Raw genomic sequence first — 23,952 nt, forward strand, 5'->3', positions numbered from 1 at the left:
GAGGGAGGTCTTTAGGCCTCTTTCCCATGGGATCGGTCCCTGCGATCTTCACTTGTGTTTTCTCAGCCCAGGACACCAAGCATGCGCAGTCAGTGACACCCCTACTGGTATAGATAACCATTTCGTTTAACACAAGTGTTGGCAGTTGTCCTTCTACGGAGATAAGAATGACCCTACTTTAGTCTAGAAGGGAGAACCTTCCCACTGGCCACAGACCAGGGAAGCTGCAGGGTGCGGAACAGTGCTGGGGGGGCGCGGGGTGGTACAGGCGAGCCGGGCCCTGTGCAGCCAGGACCCACGCTGGGCAGGGGCGTGTCCTTGTGTGGCGGATAAGCTGCGTTCAAAATGCAACAAACACAGAAGCAAATCTAGAATGTGTTGCTAGGTTTGTTTACAGCCCTTTGGTTTCTCTAACTTTTAGTGAAGCCTTTGGCGCGCTCCAGCGTGGCGTCCGCTGTTAGGAAGCAGCGGGAAAGTATCTTCCTCCAGATGAGAGCCCAGGCGGGAGAGTAGCGGACCTTGAAGCCAGGTGGGAACCATCCGGGAAGCCGGAAGGGGACAGTACCTCTCTGGCAGCGCGAGCTGGGGGCCCGGTGATGTGGGCGCCCCTTCGCGCGCGCCCGCAGCCCCGCCTCGCAGTGCCCCGCCGGGAGGTCTGGTCGAACTTATTAAGGAAGGCCTGTGTGTTCCTGCGGGGCGGCCGCTGGGATAGGCAGGCGGCCCCGGAGTCTCTGGCCACAGGGAGGTCACCGAGCACGCCTCCTAGGAAAGGACAGAAATACCGAACGCATCTCTCCGGGGACGGAAGGCTGCATGTGTCTCTCTGCCAGCTGTGCGGGTGCGCTCCCTGCGCGAGCGCTGAAGAGACAGGCCACCAGACCGCCACGCTCCCACCCACCGTCCCCGTCCCTCGGGAGCCATTTGAGAGTGACATTTCCGGCTGTGGGGTCTCAGCGCTTCTCGCGATGGCCATGCTCGCTCTTCCTGCCCCCTCCACCCTCTCCTCTGCCTCCCTCTAGCTTCCTGTTCCATGTACGGGCACACACCTTTCCACCCTGTCCCCAGAAATCGATTATTGCGCAAACCACCTAGTAGGATAACCGGGGGAGACTGGATGTGCAAGTTTTTAAAGATTTCTTTAAAGTAGGTTTCACTTCAAATCCTCCCCGGGTTACCCAGACCCAAGTTTATCTCCACCAAAGTCCGTTCATTGTTTCCTTTATTTGAGTGAGATATCATGGGACTCACAGTCCCATTCTTTAAACTTCCGGCTGTTTGCGTCCACGTGCTTGCCCAGGGAAGGGGGAGGGTCTGTCTAGACGCGCGGGCACACTCTGGGCTGCGACCGCTGCCCTCCCCCCGCCCCCCCCCAGGGCTTCTGGTATCCTTTCGGCAGCCGCCTTCTAGTTCCTGACACAGCAGCTCTAAATGTCTTCTAAATATCTATCATTTTGAAGGTACGAAGTTCCTTTTTTCTTAGGACCAGAGCCCAAAGAGATTTCTAAGTTCCACCGTTTCTGTTTTTGCAGTTCCTTGTATATAATCATACAGAAGATGGTGTCCACCAAAAATATCATTCCCACTGCCAAATAGAAAAGGATGTGAAACCAAATAGGAGTTGGTGTCTGGGGGCCTGAAAAAGAAAATGACAAAGAGAAGAAATGCTAGTTAGAGCCTGGCGGGCCCTGGCAGATTTCTGTCTGGGAGAGAAGGCGAGCCAACACCCATCCGCCTGTCCCCCGTCCCCCCGTCCCCCGTCCACCTGTCCCCAGTGGGGTTGCAAGGAGGTGGCCCACCAAGGCCCCGGGGTGTAACCGTGCGTGGCTGCCTGCTCGCTGGGGCTCAGGGGCGAGGGCCGTGGCAGCGCGCCTTCCCAGTTTCTGACATAGATGCTATTTCTACACCATTTACTGCTGGAGATGATCTGGGGTTGAAAATATACTTCTTTCCCCATACAGTCTTTGTTTGGAGCTCCCAGTCTCTGCCCCCCGGCCAGATAGACACTCGGGCGTGTCTTTACTGGCAGTCCACAAAATCCCGATCTCCCCCAATCTACTGCGTGAGCCCCAGCAAACAGGAACTGCACCCCAGTGAGTTCCTATCCCCGGACCCAGGACACTAGATGGGAAGAACTCACTATATTGCTGCTCAGACTTTTGGGGTTGGGGGCAGGAATGAGGGGGAAAGGAGAGGAGAGAAAATGAAAAATGAAGAAGGACAAAGGGAAGGAAACAAATGGAGAAAGGAAAAGAAATGTCATGAAGTCTATGAGAATAGGGAAATGATGAACCAAGAGAGGAGAGGAGCCCGGGTGGCTCAGTCGGTTAAGCGATCGACTTCCACTCAGGTCATGATCGCAGGGTTTGTGGGTTCGAGCCTCACGTAGGGTTCTGTGCTGACAGCCTGGAGCCTGCTTCCGATTCTGTCTCCTCTCTCTGCCCCTCCCCTGCTCACACTCTGTCTCGGTCTCAAAAATAAATACAAAGAAAAAAAAGAAAGCCCTGTTCATGGGTTTTTCCTGACTAGGCCACGAAGTCCCCTTAACCAGCCCTCAGCCCCAGAGGGGAAAAGGGAGCATCTTCCTCTGGGCCTGACAACCCCCCCACCCACACACACTCACCGAGGACCTGAAGCTCCACCTCAGAGCTGCGCCTGACGACAGTGCCATCTCCTGTGGCAGCCTCACACCAGTAGAGCCCCGAGTCCTCTGTCCTAGCACTTAGTATCTGGAACCCGGAGGAGGCATTCCTGTGCATCAGGGCCGTGTCGCCCACGTAGAAGGAGAAGTAAAGCTGCAACCCAGGCCTCTGTAGCAGCAGCTTCGTCTCGCAGCTCAGGTTGACCAGCTGCCCCTCCAGGATGGGTAATGACAAGGATGCTTTTAGCACTGGGGCCGGAAATAGCTCTAAAGAAAAAGTCAATGGGAACAGGGTTGCCTGCTTCAGTGTCAAGGTTCTTTCTACAGAAGACACACCCCCTTCCTCCTGGGGAACCCTGCCCTGGAGAATGCCCACAGACCGTTCCCCCTTCACCTCCTGCAGAGAGACATCTTGGGGGCTCCTCATAGAGTGCCAGCTTCCTCGCTTGCTACCGGGGGGGAGCACCTCCTCACAGCCCGTGCCCCCATGAATAGCCACGTTACTGGCCAGACGACTGTGCCCTTTTGGTATCGGATGCCCGGCAGTGGACACTGACCCAGGCTAGCCAGTTCAGTGACTCGTTGCTTGTGTTACTGCCTCAAAAGATAATCTGGGACAGCCCTCTCTTTCCTGTAGGAACGGATTATTTTTCAGCCATAAAAGAGCTGGTAGTAGTTATGAGCACTAACACGGAAGAGTCACCATGAAGGCCACGTGCAAGCTGGAACGGAGGAAAGTGCTTAGTTAGCAGAGAGGCCACATTGCCCCTGCGAGGCAGGAAGTGTAACCAAGTCCTGATGCCGTCATGGCTTCCATTTCTATGGACACTGTATGAGGCTGCACTCAGTTATTTTCTAATAACTCTCCTGCCCATCTGGAGTGAGTCTCTATTCCTTGCACCTAAAACAAAACTGACGAACTAGCCCCTCACGATGCCCTCGCCTCCACCTGTAGCTCCAGGGATTGCTAACGGGGTGTTGTAGCTTCCTGGAAAGAGCAACAGACAGACCCAGAAGACTTCAGTTCTGGTCCCCGCCATGCCGCTGATCACTGCATGGCCTTCAGTGAGCCAGTGACCTCTTTGGAGCTTGCAAGCGGAAGCGATGATTTATGATGGTCCTTAAAACTACAGCTCTAGGACGATTCAGACACATACCTTGTACAGTGATGGGGACTCCTGGTGATACGTAGAGTTGCCTCCCCATGACTGAGCAGTGATAGACGCCACTGTGACTCAGGTTGGTTTTCAGAATGGTGAACTCAGCATTCTGAGGAGAAAACTTAAAGGCCTTGTTGTTTTGGTAGAAAACCACATTGTACACCAGCTTATTCTTCCATCCACGACACCTCATGGTCAGAGGTTCCCCTTCCATGACGACTCTGCTTTGGACCTGGAGTAGCACCCAATCTGCAAAATGCAGACCCCAAATGAATGCACACGGCGTACACAGCGGCAGAGGTGCCAGCTGGGCCCTGGGGGCTTTCTTCTCTTTTCCTCTTTGTAACAGTCCAGCCTCCTATCGCTGCCGAATTCAAGGCCTGTTGCCCATCAAATACCCTTAGCTCTGACGGGAAGAAAAGTCTTTGCCAGCAGCGGTGCACACAGCCCCTTCTTATATTCCCTTTCCAGATTTCAGAAGTGGGTTGGGACAAAAACTTAACCCTACGTGGGAAGCAGAGTTCTAAGATGACCCCGATGAGTCACACTCCCGTCTAATCCCCTTGAGTGTGGGTAGAGCCCGTGACTTTCAACAGAACATGACAAAGGTTATGGGATGTCTCTTCCATGATGACATTACAGCTGATAACTCTGTCGGAGCTGCCTGGACTGAGAGGGTCTCCCATTGGCCTCGAAGACGTGAGCTGCCGTGTTGGGAGTGGGCCACATGGGCAGGGGCCCGACCCCAGAGCTGAGACTGGCCTCCAGCTGACAGCCAGCAAAGAGGTGGGGACCTCAGGTCTACAACGTAAGGAACTGAACGCTGCCAGTGCCCACGGAGCTCGGCAGAGCTGCAGGAAGGAACTCAGCCCAGCCCCCACCCTGACTACAGCCTGTGCGGGCCACCCAGCCAAGCCGTGCTGGCTCCTGACCTGCGGGGAGACAATGAATGTGTGTTGTTTTAAGCTGCCTTGTTTGTGGTGATTTGTTACACGGCGATGAAAAACAAATACACTCCAACTCCTGCCTCAGTTATTAATGGGATCCCACGTGCTGAGACAAACACACAGCACAGCAAACACATCCAGATGAATGTATGCTTCACAACTGACAGAGGACACACACATCTGCGCAGACCGGTGGCAGAGCTGGTAAAAACAAGCCCCACGTCCAAGGGGCCCTCCATCATGATGCTCACCTCTACACACAACTGAAGATGCATCCTTTTTCCTTCCCTGGGGCACGTGGTGTGGCTACATGAGGATGTGGTTAAAAGACAAAAGAGGAGAAGGGACAGGAGTGCCGTTTCCCCCTCCGGAACTTACCTAAGAACGGGCAGCCGGCGTTCCGGTACCACACGTAGCATAGTTTTTATAGTTGTGGACGCCGCCATAGGGTTTCTAAGTATAATGAATACTCTTCCCTCCCTTCTTCCCGTTCCCAGCAAAGCCCAGAGACTACACTGCCCAAACACACCGGCGCTTGGCTTCACACGCCCGCAAACGTGGTGGGAAATTTGAATATACCTCCATCAGAAACTGTCAAAAACACTAGTAATGACATCAAATATTTGAATGACACAATTAATAGAGTTGATTCTGTGGGTTTATACACAATGCTACGGCTTAGAGAAAGTTCATGTGCTTTCCAAGAACACATGCAACACTTATAAGCCTGGAGCACCTACTGGGCCACAAGTGGCTTTCAACAAATACCAAAGACCTGATGTCATGTTTAGCATAAATTCTCACCAAAATGTCATAAAATCAGAAAATGATAACAGAAGCCACTCTCCTAAAACACTTCTAAATAATTCATAAAGAAAAAGAAAAAAGAAATACGTGCATGCTAATGAAAAAAAATGAAAAACATTTACCCGTAAATGACCACGGGAATATTATATGTGAAAACGTGTAGGATGCAGCTTTTAGACATCACCCATTTCCTACTGAAAAGCCGTCCTCGCTGCCTGGGAGCAGGATGGGGACACTCACTCTCAGCCACAGAATTAGGGCGCAGGTCCTCCACCCTGAATTCTCATGGCCTCCTGCACACACACATTTAAATGACGTGCCTGAGAGCTAGCGTAACTGCAGCTGAATCCTCCACTACTGACTCCCTGTGGCAAAAGACTATTTTAGTGTTTGTTATTTATTTTTGAGAGCAAGCGAGCACGCGTTGGGGAGGGGCAGGGAGAGAGGGAGACAGAGAATCCCAAGCAGGCCCCACGCTGCCAGCGCAGAGCCCACAAACCGGGAGACGCTGACCTGAGCCGAAATGAAGTGTCGGACCTTAACCAACTGAGCGGCCCAGGCGCCCCTGTGGCAAAACATTATTAACTAGGGCCTAGTGGGCTCCAGCCCCAAAACCTGATGTGCTGTTTTCACTGAAAAAGGAAAACAACATAGATAGCAAAGGACAAGCCATAGAGTGGAAGATACTTGCAACACGTGAAAAAGGACTCATCTCCAAAATCTAGAGCTCCTACAAGCCCGTAAGGAAAGACAACCATAAAGAAAGATTGGCAAAACACCTAGACAGGTACTTTACAAAAAGAGGATATCCAAATAGGTGATAAACGTGGAAAATACTCAGTATCACGAGTCATCAGGGAAATGCAAATTAAAGCTACGGGATAGCTCCTGCACATGCACCAGCATGGCTACAATGAAAAACACAGAAGCCACTGAATGTTGAGGAGGAGGAGAAGCAACCAGAATTCCCACGCGGCACGGGGGAGCGGGGAGGGGGGTAACCACTTTCTAACACTGCAGCTGAATGAATATATGCACATTTTGTGACCCAGCCATTCCACACGTGCGTACATATGTGCACCAAAAAATGTGAATACAAATGTTCACAGTGAGGGTGCCTGGCTGGCTCAGTCGGTGGAGCGTGCAGCTCTTGACCTCGGGGTTGTGCGTCTGGGCCTCACGTTGGGTGTAGAGTACTTAAAAAATAAAATCTTTACCACAAAAGTGTCCACAGTGGTACTATTTCTAAGAAGCCCAGATTGGAAACAACCAAGAACGCATCAGTACCATGAACAAACACATGAGTACACGCATACCGTACCGTAGCCGTTTATATGAAGAAGTTAAAGGACAGGCGGAAACCTGTGGTGTTAGAAGTCATTGTCCGGGGCAGTGACTAGAAATGGGGAAGAGGGAGTTTCTGTGATTTTGGAAATGTTCTGTTTCTTGCTCTGCGTGCTGCACATTTCGTGAAAAGTCACTGGGGCGTACACTTAGGGTCTGTGGTATGTGTGTTACACTTCAATAAAAATTCACAATAAAATGTAAGAGCTCCACAATATGATAATATACTATATAATACAACATTAAAAACGTAAAAGGTATTATTCTCAGTAAGGCACCAGGGCTGGGGCTTCTGGAGTCTGTGCAGAGGTAAATTAAAAATGGCCTCTTCCCAGCGCTGCTTCACTTTTGGTCACTTGAACCACGAAACACCACTGCTTCTGCCTGACCTACAGAGTCTCTCGCTAAACCAGCTCTGTCGGCTCCCCTCGCACCTGCAGCCCCGGATCTGGCTCCCAGAGTCCTAAGAGACTCACGAGGAACAGCTAGCACTTCCTCTGATGTTCCCAGTATTTCCTGGCCTAAAACCCATTTCCTCTGAAAGCAACCTAGTCCATATAAATCTACTTCTGCCCCCCAGAATTCACGGAGATGAACTTTTACATGATCAATCACAAAGACGTTTTGCCTTAATGGTCTTGAATAACGAAAGAACACATTTCAATGATTTGTCCTGGCAATGAAACATTTTGCCCCGAAGAGTATCGGAGTTTCCATTTCTTAATAGAAACCTTTTACATATTTAAGTGGATAGTGGGGTTTTTTCCCCCCTTCTTCTATCCATCAATGTTTAAAATGCTTAAAGTCTCACAGTGATTTCATGTCCAGAATATTATCTTACAGATACACTATGAAATGTGCCCCAGACTACATGTATAGAGATGTGTATTTGCTTGTAAAAAACAAAACACTGGAAATATAATAGAAGGTCACTGCTAGGGAGAATGGCTAAATCAGGTCTAGCACAGCCAGCCATATTGCCCGACCTCTGAAAGTTTGTGGCAGATTGATCTCTATTGATTTAAACAGACCTCCAAGGTATTTTAAGTGATAAAAGCAAGGTGTAGGCTGGTACGTAGAGCAGTCTACCAACCACTTTTTAAGTTCATAAATAGTAATAGTTTTGTTTCTACAGAAGGTGACTGTGGGGCTTAGGGGTTTGCGACGGGAGAGAGACTTCCCTGTTCGTCATTGTTCATTTCTCTGAATTCTTATTTCCTATGTGCAGGAATAACATTTTCAACAGAGTTAGATCATTTTAAATAAATCTTCAGGTCTAAGTTTTACTCTAGACACCTTGCTCACAGCTGTCCCAAATGGTGTGCTGTCAGGACACAGTTTAAGTTTAAGGGTCCTTAAGTTTAAGGCCCTAATGTGACATTCTGAGCATCTTGACTTAATTTCAGCCGGCAGGCACATAGAGCTGACACTCATACACACTCCAGTAAATCACCACACACAACCTGGCATCCGGAAAGGAGAAAACACAAAGGAAGACCTTGTGATTTTCAGCTCTCCTGTGCCATGCCATACTTACCTGCGTGGATTTCCAGCTGTACTGGGTCACTCGGCACCGAAAGACCCGTCTGGCACCTGTATTCACCACTGTCATTGACACTGGCAGCGACGATTTTGTATGTGGGGGTCAAGGTCTGAAAGGCTGTGCCATTGAGATACCACTGTGTGGAGCTGTGCCCGGGCAGATGGGGCCCCTCGCACGATAAGGTTACATCCTCCTCTTGAAATACAATGACCCATGGAGGCTGCAAGGTGATCACTGCCTTTGTAAGGTCTCCTTGGGGATCAGCAACAACAAACAAGGGAAACAAAAGGCAAGTCTGAACAATTGGGCAGTTTTCATGGATCCTACAAGGAAAAATCCGTGTATTTAGAGGAGACTGAAAAATAAGCGGGAACCTATAAATTTTTTTTAATGTTTTATTTATTTCTAGGAGAGAGAGAGAGAGAGAGAGACAGCTGAGCAGGGGAGGGTCAGAGAGAGAGGGAGTCACAGACTCTGAAACAGGCTCCAGGCTCTGAGCTGGCAGTCAGCAGCAGAGCCCAACGCGGGGCTCGAACCCACAAACTGCGAGATCATGACCTAAGTGAAAGTCGGACACTTAACCGACTAAGCCACCCAGGTGCCCCAAGCGGGAACCTATAAACACCAGCCACTGAGACTGTCCAGACCCCACGCAGAGAACTCTGTTCATGTTATTAAATCTGCATCTGGGTGTTGGAGATTTGGGGTTCCTGAGAAATAAATGATTAATTTAGTGATCACGGTTGGTAAACAAAGAAGCAGGGATGTAAGCTAAGGCGAGCTGACGGGGGCTGGTTTTCTGATCCCCTGCACTATACTGTCTCTGGGTTAATCTCAGGCCTTAATGAGCATCTGCTTTGGAAACCAAGGCTCAAACTCCTCACTTCAAAGCTATCGGTCTCAGCTTTTTTCTAAAGGGGACTGGTTTGGGGAAAACCCAGCAGAGATACTTGTGTGTTTTTGCAATTCTGGCCTTTTCCTGCTATTATGTACACACACGGGCATTCAGTTCAGAGGTTAAAGCTTTTTCAGAAAATCTTAGCAACCTCCAAACCCAGGATTTTATCAAGATCATCTGCTAAATATAGGGGATCTTACATAATTTGTAAATCTTTATTGGCTCCCTCTCCTCTCTTCTTCAGGATAACAAAACTCATCCTTTAGAAGCAGGAATGTGGTGGAGGAAGAGAAACTGAGTTTAAGATTACTCACCCACTTGTGCACCAGCTGGAACTGTAAGAGACCAAAGGACAGAGACACAAGTTGGTCAGTGGGAGATGACAAAGAAGGGAGGATCAAGGAGACAAAACTACTGTAGACTCTGAGGGGCCAGCTTAAGTCTCTGGAGTCTTTCTCTACTCCCTTCCCCCAAATCAGCTACTAGAGGTACTGAAGAGTCTATTAATAAGGCTTTATTTTGACACGATGCTTCCCCGCTTAATATTACCTTGAAGTCTCTCTTCCCAACCTATTGACATAACGAGCACGAATAAACCACGGAAGCCCAAATATGGCTGTCCGCATACCCCTGAGTTCTAGCCGATGATACCAAAGGAAGACAAAAAGTCTGGAGTCCCCAGAGCCAGTGCCCTTCTAGCTATCCCCTCTAAGCCCAGCTTACCCCAAAGCAGCAGAGCCGACAGAAGCCACATGCTATCTCCAAGTTGATGGGAGCAGCAAAGTCTGTAACATGCAAGACATTGAAGAGCTTCTGCTGGAGGTTCTGGAGCCAAGATTAGAAAAGAGGAAGGAAACTGTTTCTTCCGACCACTTTCATCACACTTTTCTGGGAAATATCCTTAATTCTTGAGTCATTCTCTCCTCATTCTCAATGTCTTAGCCTATCTCCTATCCCCTAGTTTGAAGCTCTGGGTTTGGGGTTTATGAAATTCTCAGAATTCAAGGGAAAGACTAAAGTTTTTATTGATATTCTATTCTGACGGTATTCTCCCTTTACTAATTCTGTTTCTTGGGTCTAAAATATGGCAAATCCTCATTTCTATGTTTTTAAATGTTTGTTTATTTTTGAGAGAGAGAGAGAGACAGCACGACAGGGGAGGGTCAGGGAGAGAGGGAGAAACAGAAACTAAAGCAGGCTCCAGGCTCTGAGCTGTCAGCACAGAATCTAATGTGGGGCCCAAACTCAAGAACCACGAGATCATGACCTGAGCTGAAGTCAGATGCTTAACTGACCGAGCCACCCAGGCGCCCCGGGCAAATCCTCATTTCTAAAACTGGTCCAAAGACTGGCCAGTGCCTCTAAAACTTTATCATTTGAATCCAGATTATTCTGTATCAACCTGTACGTGACATGTGACGAGTAACTCATTTATAAGAGCTCCCCTATTACAATCCGGCCTGTATTCCTCTGGGAACACATGCAGAATCAATGTCCCACTTTTTTTTTTAAAGCCACCCCCCTCCCCGAAAGACGTTATGAATTTGGAGTGTTTATTTTGGCTACATCTGAGGAAATTAACTGTTTAATGTAAATGTTGTAGAGAAGAAAAGTAACTCCTATGTATGAATGGAAATATCCCTCTTAGGGGATATTTATGGGGAGAAGCTTTATGCTGTAAAGTGAGTTGGTTCCTGAGGCAGAGATGTAAAGATATAAATGGATTTTTAGGTATTCCATTCAGAGAGAAAGAAAACTAAACAAACTAGAATGCGTTAAATGAGTGCAAGCAGGGACCTGGGTAGCAATCTCAGCAGCAGAGAATTAAAATGATGACAAATAATGTTGTAGATTCGATTACTGGCCCCAATTTCTCTCTCCCCCCTTCCTGAATCAGCACTGCCCCAGGAGAGGCTGAGGACACTTCCCTGACCTTTGGCTTTGGCTCATCCACATGACTTTCAGTAGCTAACGAAATGCGGATAAAAGGGCATGGTGCTCATTCTGAACCCCACCTTGTGCTTCTGACTGTCGCAATGAGAACATGCTCTGACTAGCTGGCCATCATACCCTGAAGGAGAGCTGCCCGAACGGGCCTGCAAGCTTTGAAAAATAAGTGCGTCCTACTATATGTCACTGATTTTTTTGAGATTACTATAGATCACTAGCTGACTGACACAATTAAAAGCAAGGAAGAAAGGTCTAGGAAGGACTCAGGGTGTTCTGAGACAGACGGAAGAAACCCCAGGTCACTGAAATTTACATTCAAAGCCTATATTCATAGTTATTACACTATTTTATAGTTTTCCACTGGGTAGCTGTATCATAATTTATTTCACCAACCTCTCTTCATGGGCATGGAGGTTATTTCCAATGTTGAACTGTTATGACCAGCACTGCAATAAATAGTCTACTACCTACCTTTTATTATTTTCAGAGGACACATTCCTAGAACCAACATTGCTCAGTCCAAGGAAATGCACTTTTTTCTTTAGATAGATGTCTGATTATCTGTTGTCATTATCATCATTGCCTATATTTGTAGAGTGTTATTATGTGCCAGGCAAACATACTTGCTATGACTTTTCTTACTTAACCCTCCCAATATACTATGAGTAGACACTCTTGTCTCCATTTTGCAAATGAGGAAACTAGGGGTACCTGGGTGGCTCTGGCCATTAAACCTCAGGCTCTGGCTCAGGTCCTGATCTCATGGCTCATGAGCTCTGCAGAGCCCCATGTTAGGCTCTGTGCTGACAGCTCAGAGCCTGGAGCCTGCTTCAGATTCTGTGTGTCTTTCTCTGTTCCTCCTCTGCTCATAATCTCTGTCTCTTTCTCAAAAGATATCTCAAAATAAACATTTTTTCAAATGAGGAAACTAATCAAATACTTTTGTGTCTTTTTTAATATTCATATGATCTTCCAATGTTACGCAGATATTCATATCATCTGCTAATGTTTATTTCTTCCTTTCCAATCCTTATATGGTTATTTTTCTGTAGGATTTGAGAAGATATATTTTTCTCAGGAAATAATGCTTTATTTCTCGGTTTGCTAAATCACAAATGGATGTTAAGTTTTATTGAATGCTTTTACTCTATAAAGGGAGATAATGTGCTTTTCCTCCTTAAATTTGCTAATGTGGCTAATTATATTTAAATTTACTATTGTTAAAAATACTCTTATGTTCCTGAGTAAATCTAATTTCATCATGATTTATTATATATTTTTAGATATTAATGAATTTGGCTTGCCAATGATTTGTACTTGAGATTTCTGCATTTACATTCATCATAAATTGCACCAGAAGTTTGCCAACACTATTAGTCTTTTCAAAGAACCAACTTGAGATTTTGTAAATTTTACTTATTGTATCTTGATTTTTGTATTTTAATTATTTTGTTCTCTTATTTGCTTATTTATTTTTGAGAGCGCAGGAGTGGGAGCAGGGGAGTAACAGAGAGGAAGAGAGAATCTCAAGCAGGCCCCATGCCCAGCACAGAGCCAACACAGGGCTGGGCTCCATTTCAGGACTGTGGGATCATGACCTGAGCCAAAACCAAGAGGCAGATGCTTAACCGACTGAGCCACCCAGGCTCCCCTGTTCTTATCTTTAGTATCTTCTTTCTCCTCCTTTCTTTGGATTTATTGTCTCCTTCTACTCATTTTAAATCTCATGCTAACGCTATTAATTTTAGCCTTCACTTTTTAAAAATAACTTATTTTTAAATTTTACATCCAACTTGTTAGCATATAATGCAACAATGATTTCAGGAGTAGATTCCTTAATGCCTCTTACCCATTTAGCTCATGCCCCCTCCCACAGCCCCTCCAGTTCTCTATATTTAAGAGTCTTTTATGCTTTGTCCCCCTTCCTGTTTTTATATTATTTTTGCTTCCCTTCCCTTATGTTCATCTGTTTTTTATTTCAAATTCCTTATATGAGTTAACTGATATTTGTCTTTTTCTAATTCTTTAAAAAAAGTTTTAATGTTTTTATTTTATAGGGAGAGAGAGTGTGAGCAGGGAAGGGTCAGAGAGAGAGGGAGACACAGAATCTGAAACAGGCTCCAGGCTCTGAGGTGGCAGTCAGCACAGAGCCCAATGCGGGGCTCAAACCCATGAACCGTGAGATCATGACCTGAGCTGAAGTCGGACACTTAACCAACTGAGCCACCCAGGTGCCCCTGTCCTTCTCTAATTTTGCTTAGCATAACACCCTCTAGTTCCATCCGTGTGGTTGCAAATGGCAAGACTTCATTCTTTTTGATTGCTGAGTAATACTCCATTGTATATACATACCACAGCTGCTTTATCCATTCCTCCATCAATGGACATTTGGACTCTTACCATACTTTAGCTATTGTCGATAGTGCTGCACTGGGGTGCATGTGCCCCTTTGAAACAGCACACCTGTATCCCTTGGATACATACCTAGTAGTGCAATTACTGGTCATAGGGTAGTTCCATTTTTAATTTTGTGAGGAACCTCCATACTGTTTTCCAGAGCAGCTGCACCAGTTTGCATTCCCACCAGCAGCGCAAATGAGATCCTCTTTCTCTACATCCTCGCCAATTTCAGTTGTTGCCTGAGTTATTAATGTTAGCCATTCTGACAGGTGTGAGGTGGCATTTCATTGTGGTTTTGTGTTTCTCTGATGATGAGTGACGTTGAGCATTTTTTCATGTGTCAGTGGCCATGTATCTAGGTATCTTCTTTGAAGAAGTGTCTATTCATGTCTTTTGCCCATTTCTTCACTGGATTTTGTTTTTTGGGTGTTGAGTTTGATAAGTTCTTTATAGATTTTGGATACTAACCCTTTATCTGATATGTCATTTGCAAATATCTTCTCCCATTCCATCTGTTGCCTTTTAATTTTGCTGACTGTTTCCTTCACCGTGCAAAAGATTTTTATTTTGATGAGATCCCAACAGTTCACTTTTGCTTTTGTTTCCCTTGCCTCCAGAGACGTGTTGAGTAAGAAGTTCCTGTGGCTGAAGTCAAAGAGGTTTTTGCCTGGTTTCTCCTCTAGGATTTTGATGGCTTCCTGTCTTACATTTAGGTCTTTCATCCATTTTGAGTTTATTTTTGTGTATGGTGTAAGAAAGTGGTCCAGGTTCTCTTTTCTGCATGTCACTGTGCATGTCGCTGTCCAATTCTCCCAGCACCATTTGTTGAAGAGACTGTCTTTATTCCATTGGATGTGCTTTCCTGCTATGTTAAAAATTAGTTGGCCACACATTTGTGGGTCCATTTCTGGGTTCTCTATTCTGTTCCACTGATCTGTTTTGTGTCAGTACCATACTTTCTTGATGATCACAGCTTTGTAATATAGCTTGAGTCTGGGATTGTGATGCCTCCAGCTTTGGTTTTCTTTTTCAAGATTGCTTTGGCTATTTGGGGTCTTTTCTGGTTCCATACAAATTTTAGGATTGTTTGTTCTAGCTCTGTGAAGAATGCTGGTGTTACTTTGATAGGGATTGCTAGCCTTCACTTCTAATATACAAGTATAAGAGTTTCTATTCTAAAAAAATTTTTTAACGTTTTTATTATTGAGAGACAGAGAGAGACAGACCATGAGCATAGGAGGGGCAGAGAGAGGGGGAGACACAGAATCTGAAAGAGGATCCAGGCTCTGAGCTGTCAGCACAGAGCCTAATGTGGGGCTCGAACTCACAAGCCATAAGTTCATGACCTGAGCCAAAGTAGGATGCTTAACCAATGGAGCCACCCAGGTGCCCCCAAGCATTTCTTTTTTATTGTAATTACTGCTATTTTCATTGCATTTCATAAGTCTGGATTCATGATATTTTTATTACCAATTATTGATAAATACTTAAAATATCTTTGACATTTTATATTGAAATTTTTCTTGTATTTGCTATTTTTTCCTATTTCCCTCTTCTCATGGTTTAGAATTTTCCCATGCTATTTCTACTCTTTAGTGATTCTCCTAAAGGTATATCATGCATGTTTTATATAAGAAATTATAAAGATCAACACCAGGATGAAATCTTTAGAGACTAAATCCTTTCACCAATTTCTTGCTCTAGGCAGAAGCAAAAGCATATTACCAAAAGCTCATTGTTATGGGATTCTAATGTACAGATCGTTTCCTACAGAAACTCTCACTTTTTCCTTCAAACTGTTTCAACTTACAGCAAATCTAAGATGTTATCTGCATACTATCCAGCCTTTCAACATTCTATGCAGAAGAAATGACCTCCTTAATGACAACACAATCCAGAATTTCTCAGAACTTTACTACTGATACTATTGGTGACTGGTGACTCCTCAATATGCTGAGGAGTTTGTGACGACTGAGGGTGACACTTTTCTGGCAGTAACCTATGAGAGGAGACTTCCTACGGTGGCCTTTAAGCCAGCAGTCGGGAAGCTGACTTGGCGAAACTGAAAAGTCAGAAAGCCAGGTCTACCAGCACAGTGACGCATTTTGTCCTTGCTTCCTTATTTCCAATCGCTGCCAGGGACTTGTGCTCCTGCAACACAAGCATGTGTTTCCAAGCCATTCCAAGCCCAGAACCCACTAACTCCGGGGGCCGTCCACCGCCGTGCTTTCCCAATGCCTCCTATGGTCTCCAGGGCTCCAATGACCAAGGGAGGGAGGATTGCTGCTGGTGAGCTACTGTGGTGGGTGATGTGCATTTAGGCTACAGGGATGTCCAGCTTTACACCGTGGAGTGGTCAGTCAGACTGCAATGTGGCAAATGGACTGGAGCAGTGTAGACTGGCTGTAGAAGGGCCACTTTTTCAATCTACTTATATGCGTGGAGGTTAAGAGGTGATAGGTGGGAAAGTTGAGTAATGAAGTGGCAGTGAGCCTGCAGAAAGTCAAATAAATTTAAGCATTATTTATTAATTATACCAGGAACAAATTCCTGTGTTGGAAGGCTGAAGAGTTCATCCCAAAAGAACAGCAAGGTCTGGTTTGGGCAACAGGATGGTCGGGGTGAGGGTAAATGTACTATGCAGGGGTAGGAACAGATTTGGGTGTTGTTTTGATGATTGACTGACACACTCGAGACAACGCACTACTACATTTTGGGAGACATTGCTCCTGGGTCTGATCTTAAGAGTGTTTCGGTACTGGGGCGCCTGGGTGGCTTAGTCGGTTAAGCGTCCAACTTTCGCTTAGGTCATGATCTCACGGTTCGTGGGTTCGAGCCCCGCGTCGGGCTCTGTGCTGACTGCCAGCTCAGAGCCTTGGAGCCTATTTCAGAGTCTGTATCTCCCTCTCTCTGACCCTCCCCTGCTCACGCTGTCTCTCTCTCTCTCTCTCTCTCTCCTAGAAATAAATAAAAATATTAAAAAAAAAAAAAGAGTGTTTCGGTACAGGGGGTGGTGTGTGATGCTGACAGGGAACTCCCTGGGGTGTTGAGTTGGAGGTGCAGGATCACAGTTTCAAAAGAGGGGTGGGGATAAATGTACCCCTGGCTGATGTAGGTGGTAATTGAAAGCGTGTTGGCCAGAGTTGGTGTGTGTCCCGGGTCTTGGGCAGAGGGCAGAGGAAGCCAAAGCTCTTCAAGGTGAAGGTGATGGTTCTTTTCCTTGTTGAGCTCAAGTTTATGACTCAGCTTCCACCTAGCTTGCCTTCTATCAAGAGAAGCATCATTGCCGTCTGTGGCTCCTGTCCTTCAAAAAGTCATAGTGATTCCTAGTCCCAACGTGTGGGGGAGTTCTCCAGCTTCCTCGCTTCAGTTTAATTTCCGCAGAGAAATCTGAAGAAATCTCTCCATTATCTGAACTTCAACAAAAGACCACTATCTTAATTTTTCAACATAGAGACTTTCTTTAAAACAGTCTACTCCTCATACAGCTAGTAAATCAAAGCTGATTGAGAAAGTGAAACATTAAATGCAAACTAATCTTTTCCTATCATATATCCATGCAAAAGTTTTATACACCTTAAAAAGGAGACATATTCCAATGATTACAAGATTGATCATTACGTTTTTACAAAAAAAAAAGGCTAGAAAGAACTAACTCCAAGGACCAAAATTTATTTCATTATATCTATCTTAATTCTGTCCTTTTCTCTCTTTCTGGTTACTAATTCTGGTTCTGATTCTTATTTCTTCCCTGGATTGGATTTTTACTTACCTCACCTACGAGTTAGGTTACCTTCCCGGGTATAACCAGCCTGCCTTCAGGAACCATTTACACAACAGTCTGAGATCGACAATTGAAGATTTAGGAACAGAAACAAGGAACCTGGATGAATTTCTTATGTTTTTCTATTGGATTCTGTCTGCTATGCAGTTGGAAAGTCTTTTTCAGAGTTAAGAGTTTGATCAGACAAATCAGCTATTTTGCTACTTAGTTTTGTCTAGTATAAGTTTCCTATAAAAACCTATGCCCTTACTAGCTTTTAGCCAGCACTTCAAAAAGCAACAACAAAACAACAACAACAACAAAAACAAAGAAAACCTTTCTTGCAACTATATTGCTAAGTCTTTCTGGGTACTCCACCTACAAAACAAGACAGAGTGGAGCATTGGTGGTTCAATGGTAGAATTCTCGCCTCCCACGCGGGAGATCCGGGTTCGATTCCCGGCCAATGCAGTGATTTCTTGCCTTTTCTTTTTTAGGGCTGTTATAGCTTAGCTCTGCAAAGTTATACTGCACAGGCAAATACGGTCGGAGTCTGGGTTGTTACTGCTGCAGGGCTTGCATTCAGCAATCATTTAGTGAGTGTGAAGTGGGAGTGTTTGGGGTAGGGGATGGTTTTGCGATGTGGACCTAAGACCACAGTTACTTTTAGCCTTTCCCCTGGAGGACCCGCGGAACCCGAAGAGCCACCGGGTCACGGATGCCCGTGCTGGGCCTTCGGTTGGCCGCTGGGCCACGTCTCACCAGGGAGCGAGGATCGGGACATGAGAGNCTTCCACCACTTGGACGCTCTTTCGAAAGGATTCGGATTTGAGGGTACTGGCTGTGTGGCCACGTTGGATACCGCGGGTGATTAATTTTCATCTAAAAATAGCTTCAAGTTTTTAAAATCTACTTTAAAGCGAGAGACATTTCAATTTTTAATAATAAATTTATTCAAGGGTTTCCTTGTTCTGACATGATGTCTTTGTACATTTTGTTGTAAACTGATGGTGATTTAAGTCCTTTCTTGGCAATACTGAGTGGAAATCATCAGGGTGGTTTTACTATTTCGCTTTAACTAGTCTGAGAACCTCTGTATTTGTTCAATAAATATTGTAATGTGATACATAATTTCTTGTTTTTAAGATTTTTCTCTAAATAGGGGCCCAGGAGGCAAGAGGAAAACGATGCATTGCTTATGCGAGGAGGCACACAGAAAGGGCTCATGGGGTACCAGGAATTGGCCACAGATGATCAACTTCAAAATAATACCACGGTAAAACTATTAGACTTGAAAGATAAAGAAGACCTCCTCAGGTTCTCCATGCAAAACTATGAAATAAGTTATAAAAGCAACAGAATTAGATGAGCACTAACATTTCCAGAAAGCCAGGGAATAGTGGAGCAGCATTTTCAAGAAACATCTGTAAAGAAGTGCAAATCACAGTATCCTATCTGGCCAACCTCCTTTTCAATGTTCCAGGTACAGGAACATGGCTCTTCTGTGGCACTCTGGTGACCTTGTACTTACTTCTCCACACGGGCCACACGGGCAAGGTTCAACTGTTCTTTGACCCAAATCTTGGCTGAATACCCCCTTGAAACATGGAAAGATGCCACGTCTTGTAAGGTGCCATCGGATGGCTCTTTCCCACTGATCTCCTGTGGCGGGCAGGTAAGCTGCCTGTTGGGGCAAACTACAAGCAGGCAGTTTCCCCTGTCTCCTTGGTTCTGGTGAGGCCTGGAGATTTCCACCTTGCCTCCACCCCCTAGGATGCAACTACAAGCTACAAAACTGCTTGACAGTGATACGGAATTGGCTCCGTCACGACAGAGTAAGCCACCACTCGTGTTTTCTTGTCACTTGATCCCTCCAGTGTGGTGTCTGGCTACAGGATCATGGATGTGGGGAGCGGACAACATACCGCACTTGCTTATGCTGTGTGTCTGAGTAATAACTACCTCAGTTCATGTAAGATCATTTCCTCCTTACTGGTCCATTCTACAGGAGTGTGACAAACATAATCGACTATTGCCTAGGGACTGCTAGGCTGCTGGATAAATCTGGTGCTGAGTGCAGGGCCAGGAAGGTCCCGGTACTTTCTCGGTGAAAACACAGAAGGGAGTGCATGGTACGGACCAGGTTAGGGGATATGAGAAGGCCAGAATGATCTCCCTGAAGTGGTAAGAGTGTTTGCTCCTCCACTGGGTAGTAAGGGTTGGGAAAGAGGGAAAAGCAGGCAATTTTCCTTTACCACATGAACATTTCCCTTTACTTTTCTGAGGTCATTCCAAGTAACAATAAGAGAGATATATTAGGTAAGTCCTTCAAAAGGCCATTTTCCCCCCCAGTGGTCACTCCTGTATATCATGGTAGGACAGGAAATGGGCAACCACTGGCTAAGGTATGCCATTTTACTATTATAGCGTAGCCTTCTAAAGTATGTGGCAGCATGATATAAATTCAGTTGATCTCAGGGCTACACTAAGAGATTACGACACCTTCCCATTATACCTCCTTCTGTGAATTATCAATAGCTGGGTTACGGTATGAATTACCAGCTGGTTGAACATAACTCAGTAGGTAATGTTACACAGTGTGCAATACACGACCAGCATAAGCCAACTAGATCACTGTGAAGAATGTAAGATGTGTCATTTTACTATTATATCTTATTAATCTTTTTATTGTAATTATATTAATTTCTTATCATCAGTAAATTTCCTTTAAAGAAATGAAAATATAGAAAAATTACTGATCCAGTTAAGCAATTTCCCTCCACTAATGTCCTCATAAAACATATAAAATGGGGGTGCCTGGCTGGCTTAGATGGAGGACCTAGAGATCCTTCATCTCAGGGTCATTAGTGTGAGCCCACATTTGGGTGTAGAAATTACTAAAAATAAAGAAATAAGTCTTAAAAAATAAGTAAATAAAACTAAAATGCTCTTATCTTCCTTTAAAACGTAAAGAGGCCTTCAAAATGAAAACTAAATTATTAAAACTACTCCTCTCTGATTTTTAAAAATTTGTTCGGCTTCCAAGGGTCTTCACAAGTCCAAGTGCTCATTGACTTCTGCCAACACTTCCAAAGATGGATTTAGGGGCCCTCCTGTGCACCACTTTTCCAAAGTTCCTAAAGGTGAAATGTGCCCATGAAGCTGTCCAAGTAACAGTTCTAGATCCACAAAATTTAGAACTGGTGAAACCACTGCAAGCAAAAAGGCCAGGCTTACATTTTTACTGCGACTAATCTTACCTGGAAGAAAAGGTAAATATCAGAATAGTTCAATTCAAGATTCAATTCAAGATTTCTACAATACTTCAGATTCAAGATATCTGAAATACTAGGCAGTTTTCTCAGTTTGTCTCTTGTGGAGTTAAAGTCTGTGGGGGAAATGGACTCTGAAGAGGTCGGTTGATGGTAAGTAAAGTTTGAAATTATGTCTGAGAGATTAATAACTTCTAGTGTTAATTTTAAACGTGGGAGCATTGAGGGGTGAAATGAAGTCTCATATGAGGGGGGGCATATAATTGGTGGGTAGTATATCTGAGAGTTTGAAATTCACACTCCATTTCACCTAGTAGTTCTACTTTCTGGAGTGTATCCCCAGTAGTTAACTCCATTTTCCCGCCAATCCTTGGGAAAATCACAGAAAAACTCACTACGCCCAATGAAGAAAGGATAATCCTGTTCCCTGACCGGGAATCGAACCCGGGCCGCGGCGGTGAAAGCGCCGAATCCTAGCCACTAGACCACCAGGGAGCTGAAAGCTGCCTCTTTTTAAAAAATACAAGGACTCTCTGCATTAGGCTGTGGCTATTTCCGACACAGGGCTTATTTTTGGTTTTTTGAAGGGTGGGGAGGGGACGCACACCCCTCTCAGGAATTGTCCCCTAAGGCCGTTCCCTCCATGCTTTATAAAAGGTGCCCCACAACAAAGACCTTATACTATGCGGGACAGCGGTCACGCCCCGGGGTCCCGCCAGGTCAAGTCGCCCCGTCCCGGCCGCACCCCAGAGCTGCCCCCCGAGATGCGTCTTTGCTAGGCGGCCGCGTGCGGACACGACGTCGCCGCGAAGAGGCAGGAGCGGCGGCGCCCGGGGTAAGACCCCGCGGTCCCCCAAAATCCCCCCCCAAAGGACTCCGGGGGACGAAGCGACAGAGGCGGCGCGGACCGAGCTGGCTTCCGAGGCAGGCTGGGCGGCCCTGGCCTGGACGCCGCCGGTTCCCCCTCCTCCCCAGCCCGCCGCCCCTGCACCTCCCACCTACCTCGGCTGCGGCTCCGCACGGCCCGCGGCCCAACCAGAGGTGCTCTCGGACGCCGGCCTGCTCCTCCCGCCACACGCCCGCTCGGTCCGAAGCTCCGGTTTCTTCTTTTGTTACTACCCGTCTGGGAGCCACACGATCGGTTTGCCGTCGGGTTCGGGCCAACGGCTCTCCTGACACAGGCGAGGAGAATGACGCCGCGCGCGACCCCCGCTCCACTTCAGGGTTTTGGGGCCTTTACCCTCGGAACCCGGGGCTGGGTCGCCGTTGAGACGTGCTGGGCTCTGCCCGTCAAACTAGCGGCTTCCGGGCCCGGCCTCCAGGGACAGGGGCAGGACGGGCCCCCTCGGCGCGCCCCAGGCCCTCTCGTCCACTGCCGAGCCCCGAATCCCTTGCGTGCGGCCGGCGGACAAGACCCTGCAGCGGCGTCGACTACACGTGTCTGCAGCCCGCGACGCACAGCTGCGCGAGGCACGCGGACGCACGCGGAGAACTCGCGGCCCCGCCCCCGCCGCCCTCGAGGCTCCGCCCCCGCCGCCCTCGTGGCTCCAACGGCCAGCCTTGCGGGCGTAACGTCCCCGCGGGACTGAGCTGCCCAGACGCCGCGGCAGGACGCCCCGTGGGGAGAAGGGCAGCCTCCCCTTTCAGTCCTGTCCCGGGTGAGGCTCCCAGGAGGTCGCGGAAGAGACAGAAAGGGAGAGGAGGACACAGAGCCCCGGGGAGGGAAGAGCAACGTGCGCTTTCCCTCGTCTGAGAACAGCAGGAAGATGAGGTCGGCGTCCCGTCTCTGGGGAAGGCGAGTGGCCTGGCTACCAGGGAGCTCCTCGTGACACATGGACGTCTCTCCCTGGGCTTTCTGTGGATAAGAGGATGCGCCCGGCGGGTTTGTTTCTAATGCACGCACTTGAAGTAAGACTACTGCAAAATCTTTTGGGAAGGAAACGGTGGCCGATGGGTCGTGAATGAGGACGTTCAGGCGTGGGGACAAATAGAGACTCACACACACCCAGGAAGGGCTCTTCAGCCAGCTAAGTGTGTCTCTTAGGTTGGGCCCATTTTATTTTTAATGCACTGTTGGTCAAATTTCAGATGAATGTGGGACTTTCATGATATTTTAATTTCAATAGTTTCTAATTTGAATACACATTTTAAAAGTTATATAAAAAGCCCACGAAGCCTGCCATTTTTACAAAAATGAGGAAGAAGGATGATGTATATAAATGAGAAAGCCTCACAAATGGCCTTTAAGTATTGGTTGTTTCCACTAAAGTATTTTTTTGGTTTTTGTTACTTGTTATTTGGTTGGTTGGTTTTTGGTTTGTTTGTTTTTAGTGGAAAGTTCCTCTTTCCTCAAATCTGACAATCACTACAAGACCCAAAGTTGGACTTTCTAGTTCCAACCTACTCTTCCCTACACCTTTCCTCAGCATCTCTTCCTCCTCTTTTCCAACACAATAAAAGGCAATTCTTACTCAGTCTCCAACTTTAATCCCACGCTCAACTACCAGTCCAGTTAGTTAGAGGCCCTCCCTATGACTTTATCTCCTTGCAAAGAACAGAAAATTGCAAACCAAACATTGTATTCATGGTCATAAGTAATAGGGAATGGCCCGGAAAATGACCACCCCCCACCCCTACCCCGGAAAAAAATCTATTAGTCATGATGAAGTGTTGCAGACTTTTTTAAAAATCACCTCTCAGGGTAACTGGAGATTTCTTTTTGTGCAACAATATGTCTTTGGCTACAGGATCAGCCATAATATGTAAGGACATATGTCCTACAATGAAATGAGAGAAGTTAAGCGATCACAGATCGCAATCTGCATGGTGGCTCCTTTGGTATGTATACATTAGAAAATTTGAGCTGTGTGAAGTCAAACTTGGAAGACTTTAAGACTTACTATTTTTTTATTTTATTTTTTTTTATTTCTAGGAGAGAGAGAGAGAGAGACAGGGTGAGCAGGGGAGGGTCAGAGAGAGAGGGAGACACAGACTCCGAAACAGGCTCCAGGCTCTGAGCTGGCAGTCAGCACAGAGCCGGACGCGGGGCTCAAACCCACGAACTGCGAGATCATGACTTAAGTGAAAGTCGGACGCTTAACTGACTAAGCCACCCAGGTGCCCCAAGACTTACTATTAAGCTGTTTATTACTCAAGACAGTGTGGGAGTGGCAGAAGGACTAGTGTATATAAATGGAGCTGAATTGAGACACCTAAAATAGACCCACTCT

At 46.5% G+C, this 23,952-nt stretch overlaps 1 protein-coding gene and 2 non-coding genes across 3 annotated transcripts; 1 reads left to right on the forward strand and 2 right to left on the reverse strand.

Moving 5' to 3' along the window:
- Positions 1 to 1,202: 1,202 nt before the first annotated feature.
- Positions 1,203 to 21,932, reverse strand: FCGR1A (Fc gamma receptor Ia). The gene is made up of 7 exons (XM_077745975.1): positions 21,725 to 21,932; positions 10,061 to 10,162; positions 9,652 to 9,672; positions 8,434 to 8,691; positions 3,796 to 4,047; positions 2,621 to 2,905; positions 1,203 to 1,633 (listed from the first exon to the last, which is right to left on the reverse strand). The coding sequence occupies exons 2-7, from the start codon at positions 10,089 to 10,091 to the stop codon at positions 1,425 to 1,427; spliced, it is 1,056 nt and encodes a 351-aa protein (XP_077602101.1). The 5' UTR covers positions 10,092 to 10,162; positions 21,725 to 21,932; the 3' UTR covers positions 1,203 to 1,424.
- On the forward strand, positions 17,851 to 17,921 carry TRNAG-CCC (transfer RNA glycine (anticodon CCC)). Its single transcript has one exon. It is a non-coding gene; the product is annotated as a tRNA-Gly (tRNA).
- Positions 21,146 to 21,217, reverse strand: TRNAE-UUC (transfer RNA glutamic acid (anticodon UUC)). The gene has a single exon. It is a non-coding gene; the product is annotated as a tRNA-Glu (tRNA).
- Positions 21,933 to 23,952: the final 2,020 nt, after the last annotated feature.

This window comes from Crocuta crocuta, unplaced genomic scaffold (genome assembly GCF_008692635.1).
Source record: "Crocuta crocuta isolate KB4526 unplaced genomic scaffold, BGI_CrCroc_1.0 scaffold941, whole genome shotgun sequence".
Taxonomy (NCBI): domain Eukaryota; kingdom Metazoa; phylum Chordata; class Mammalia; order Carnivora; family Hyaenidae; genus Crocuta; species Crocuta crocuta.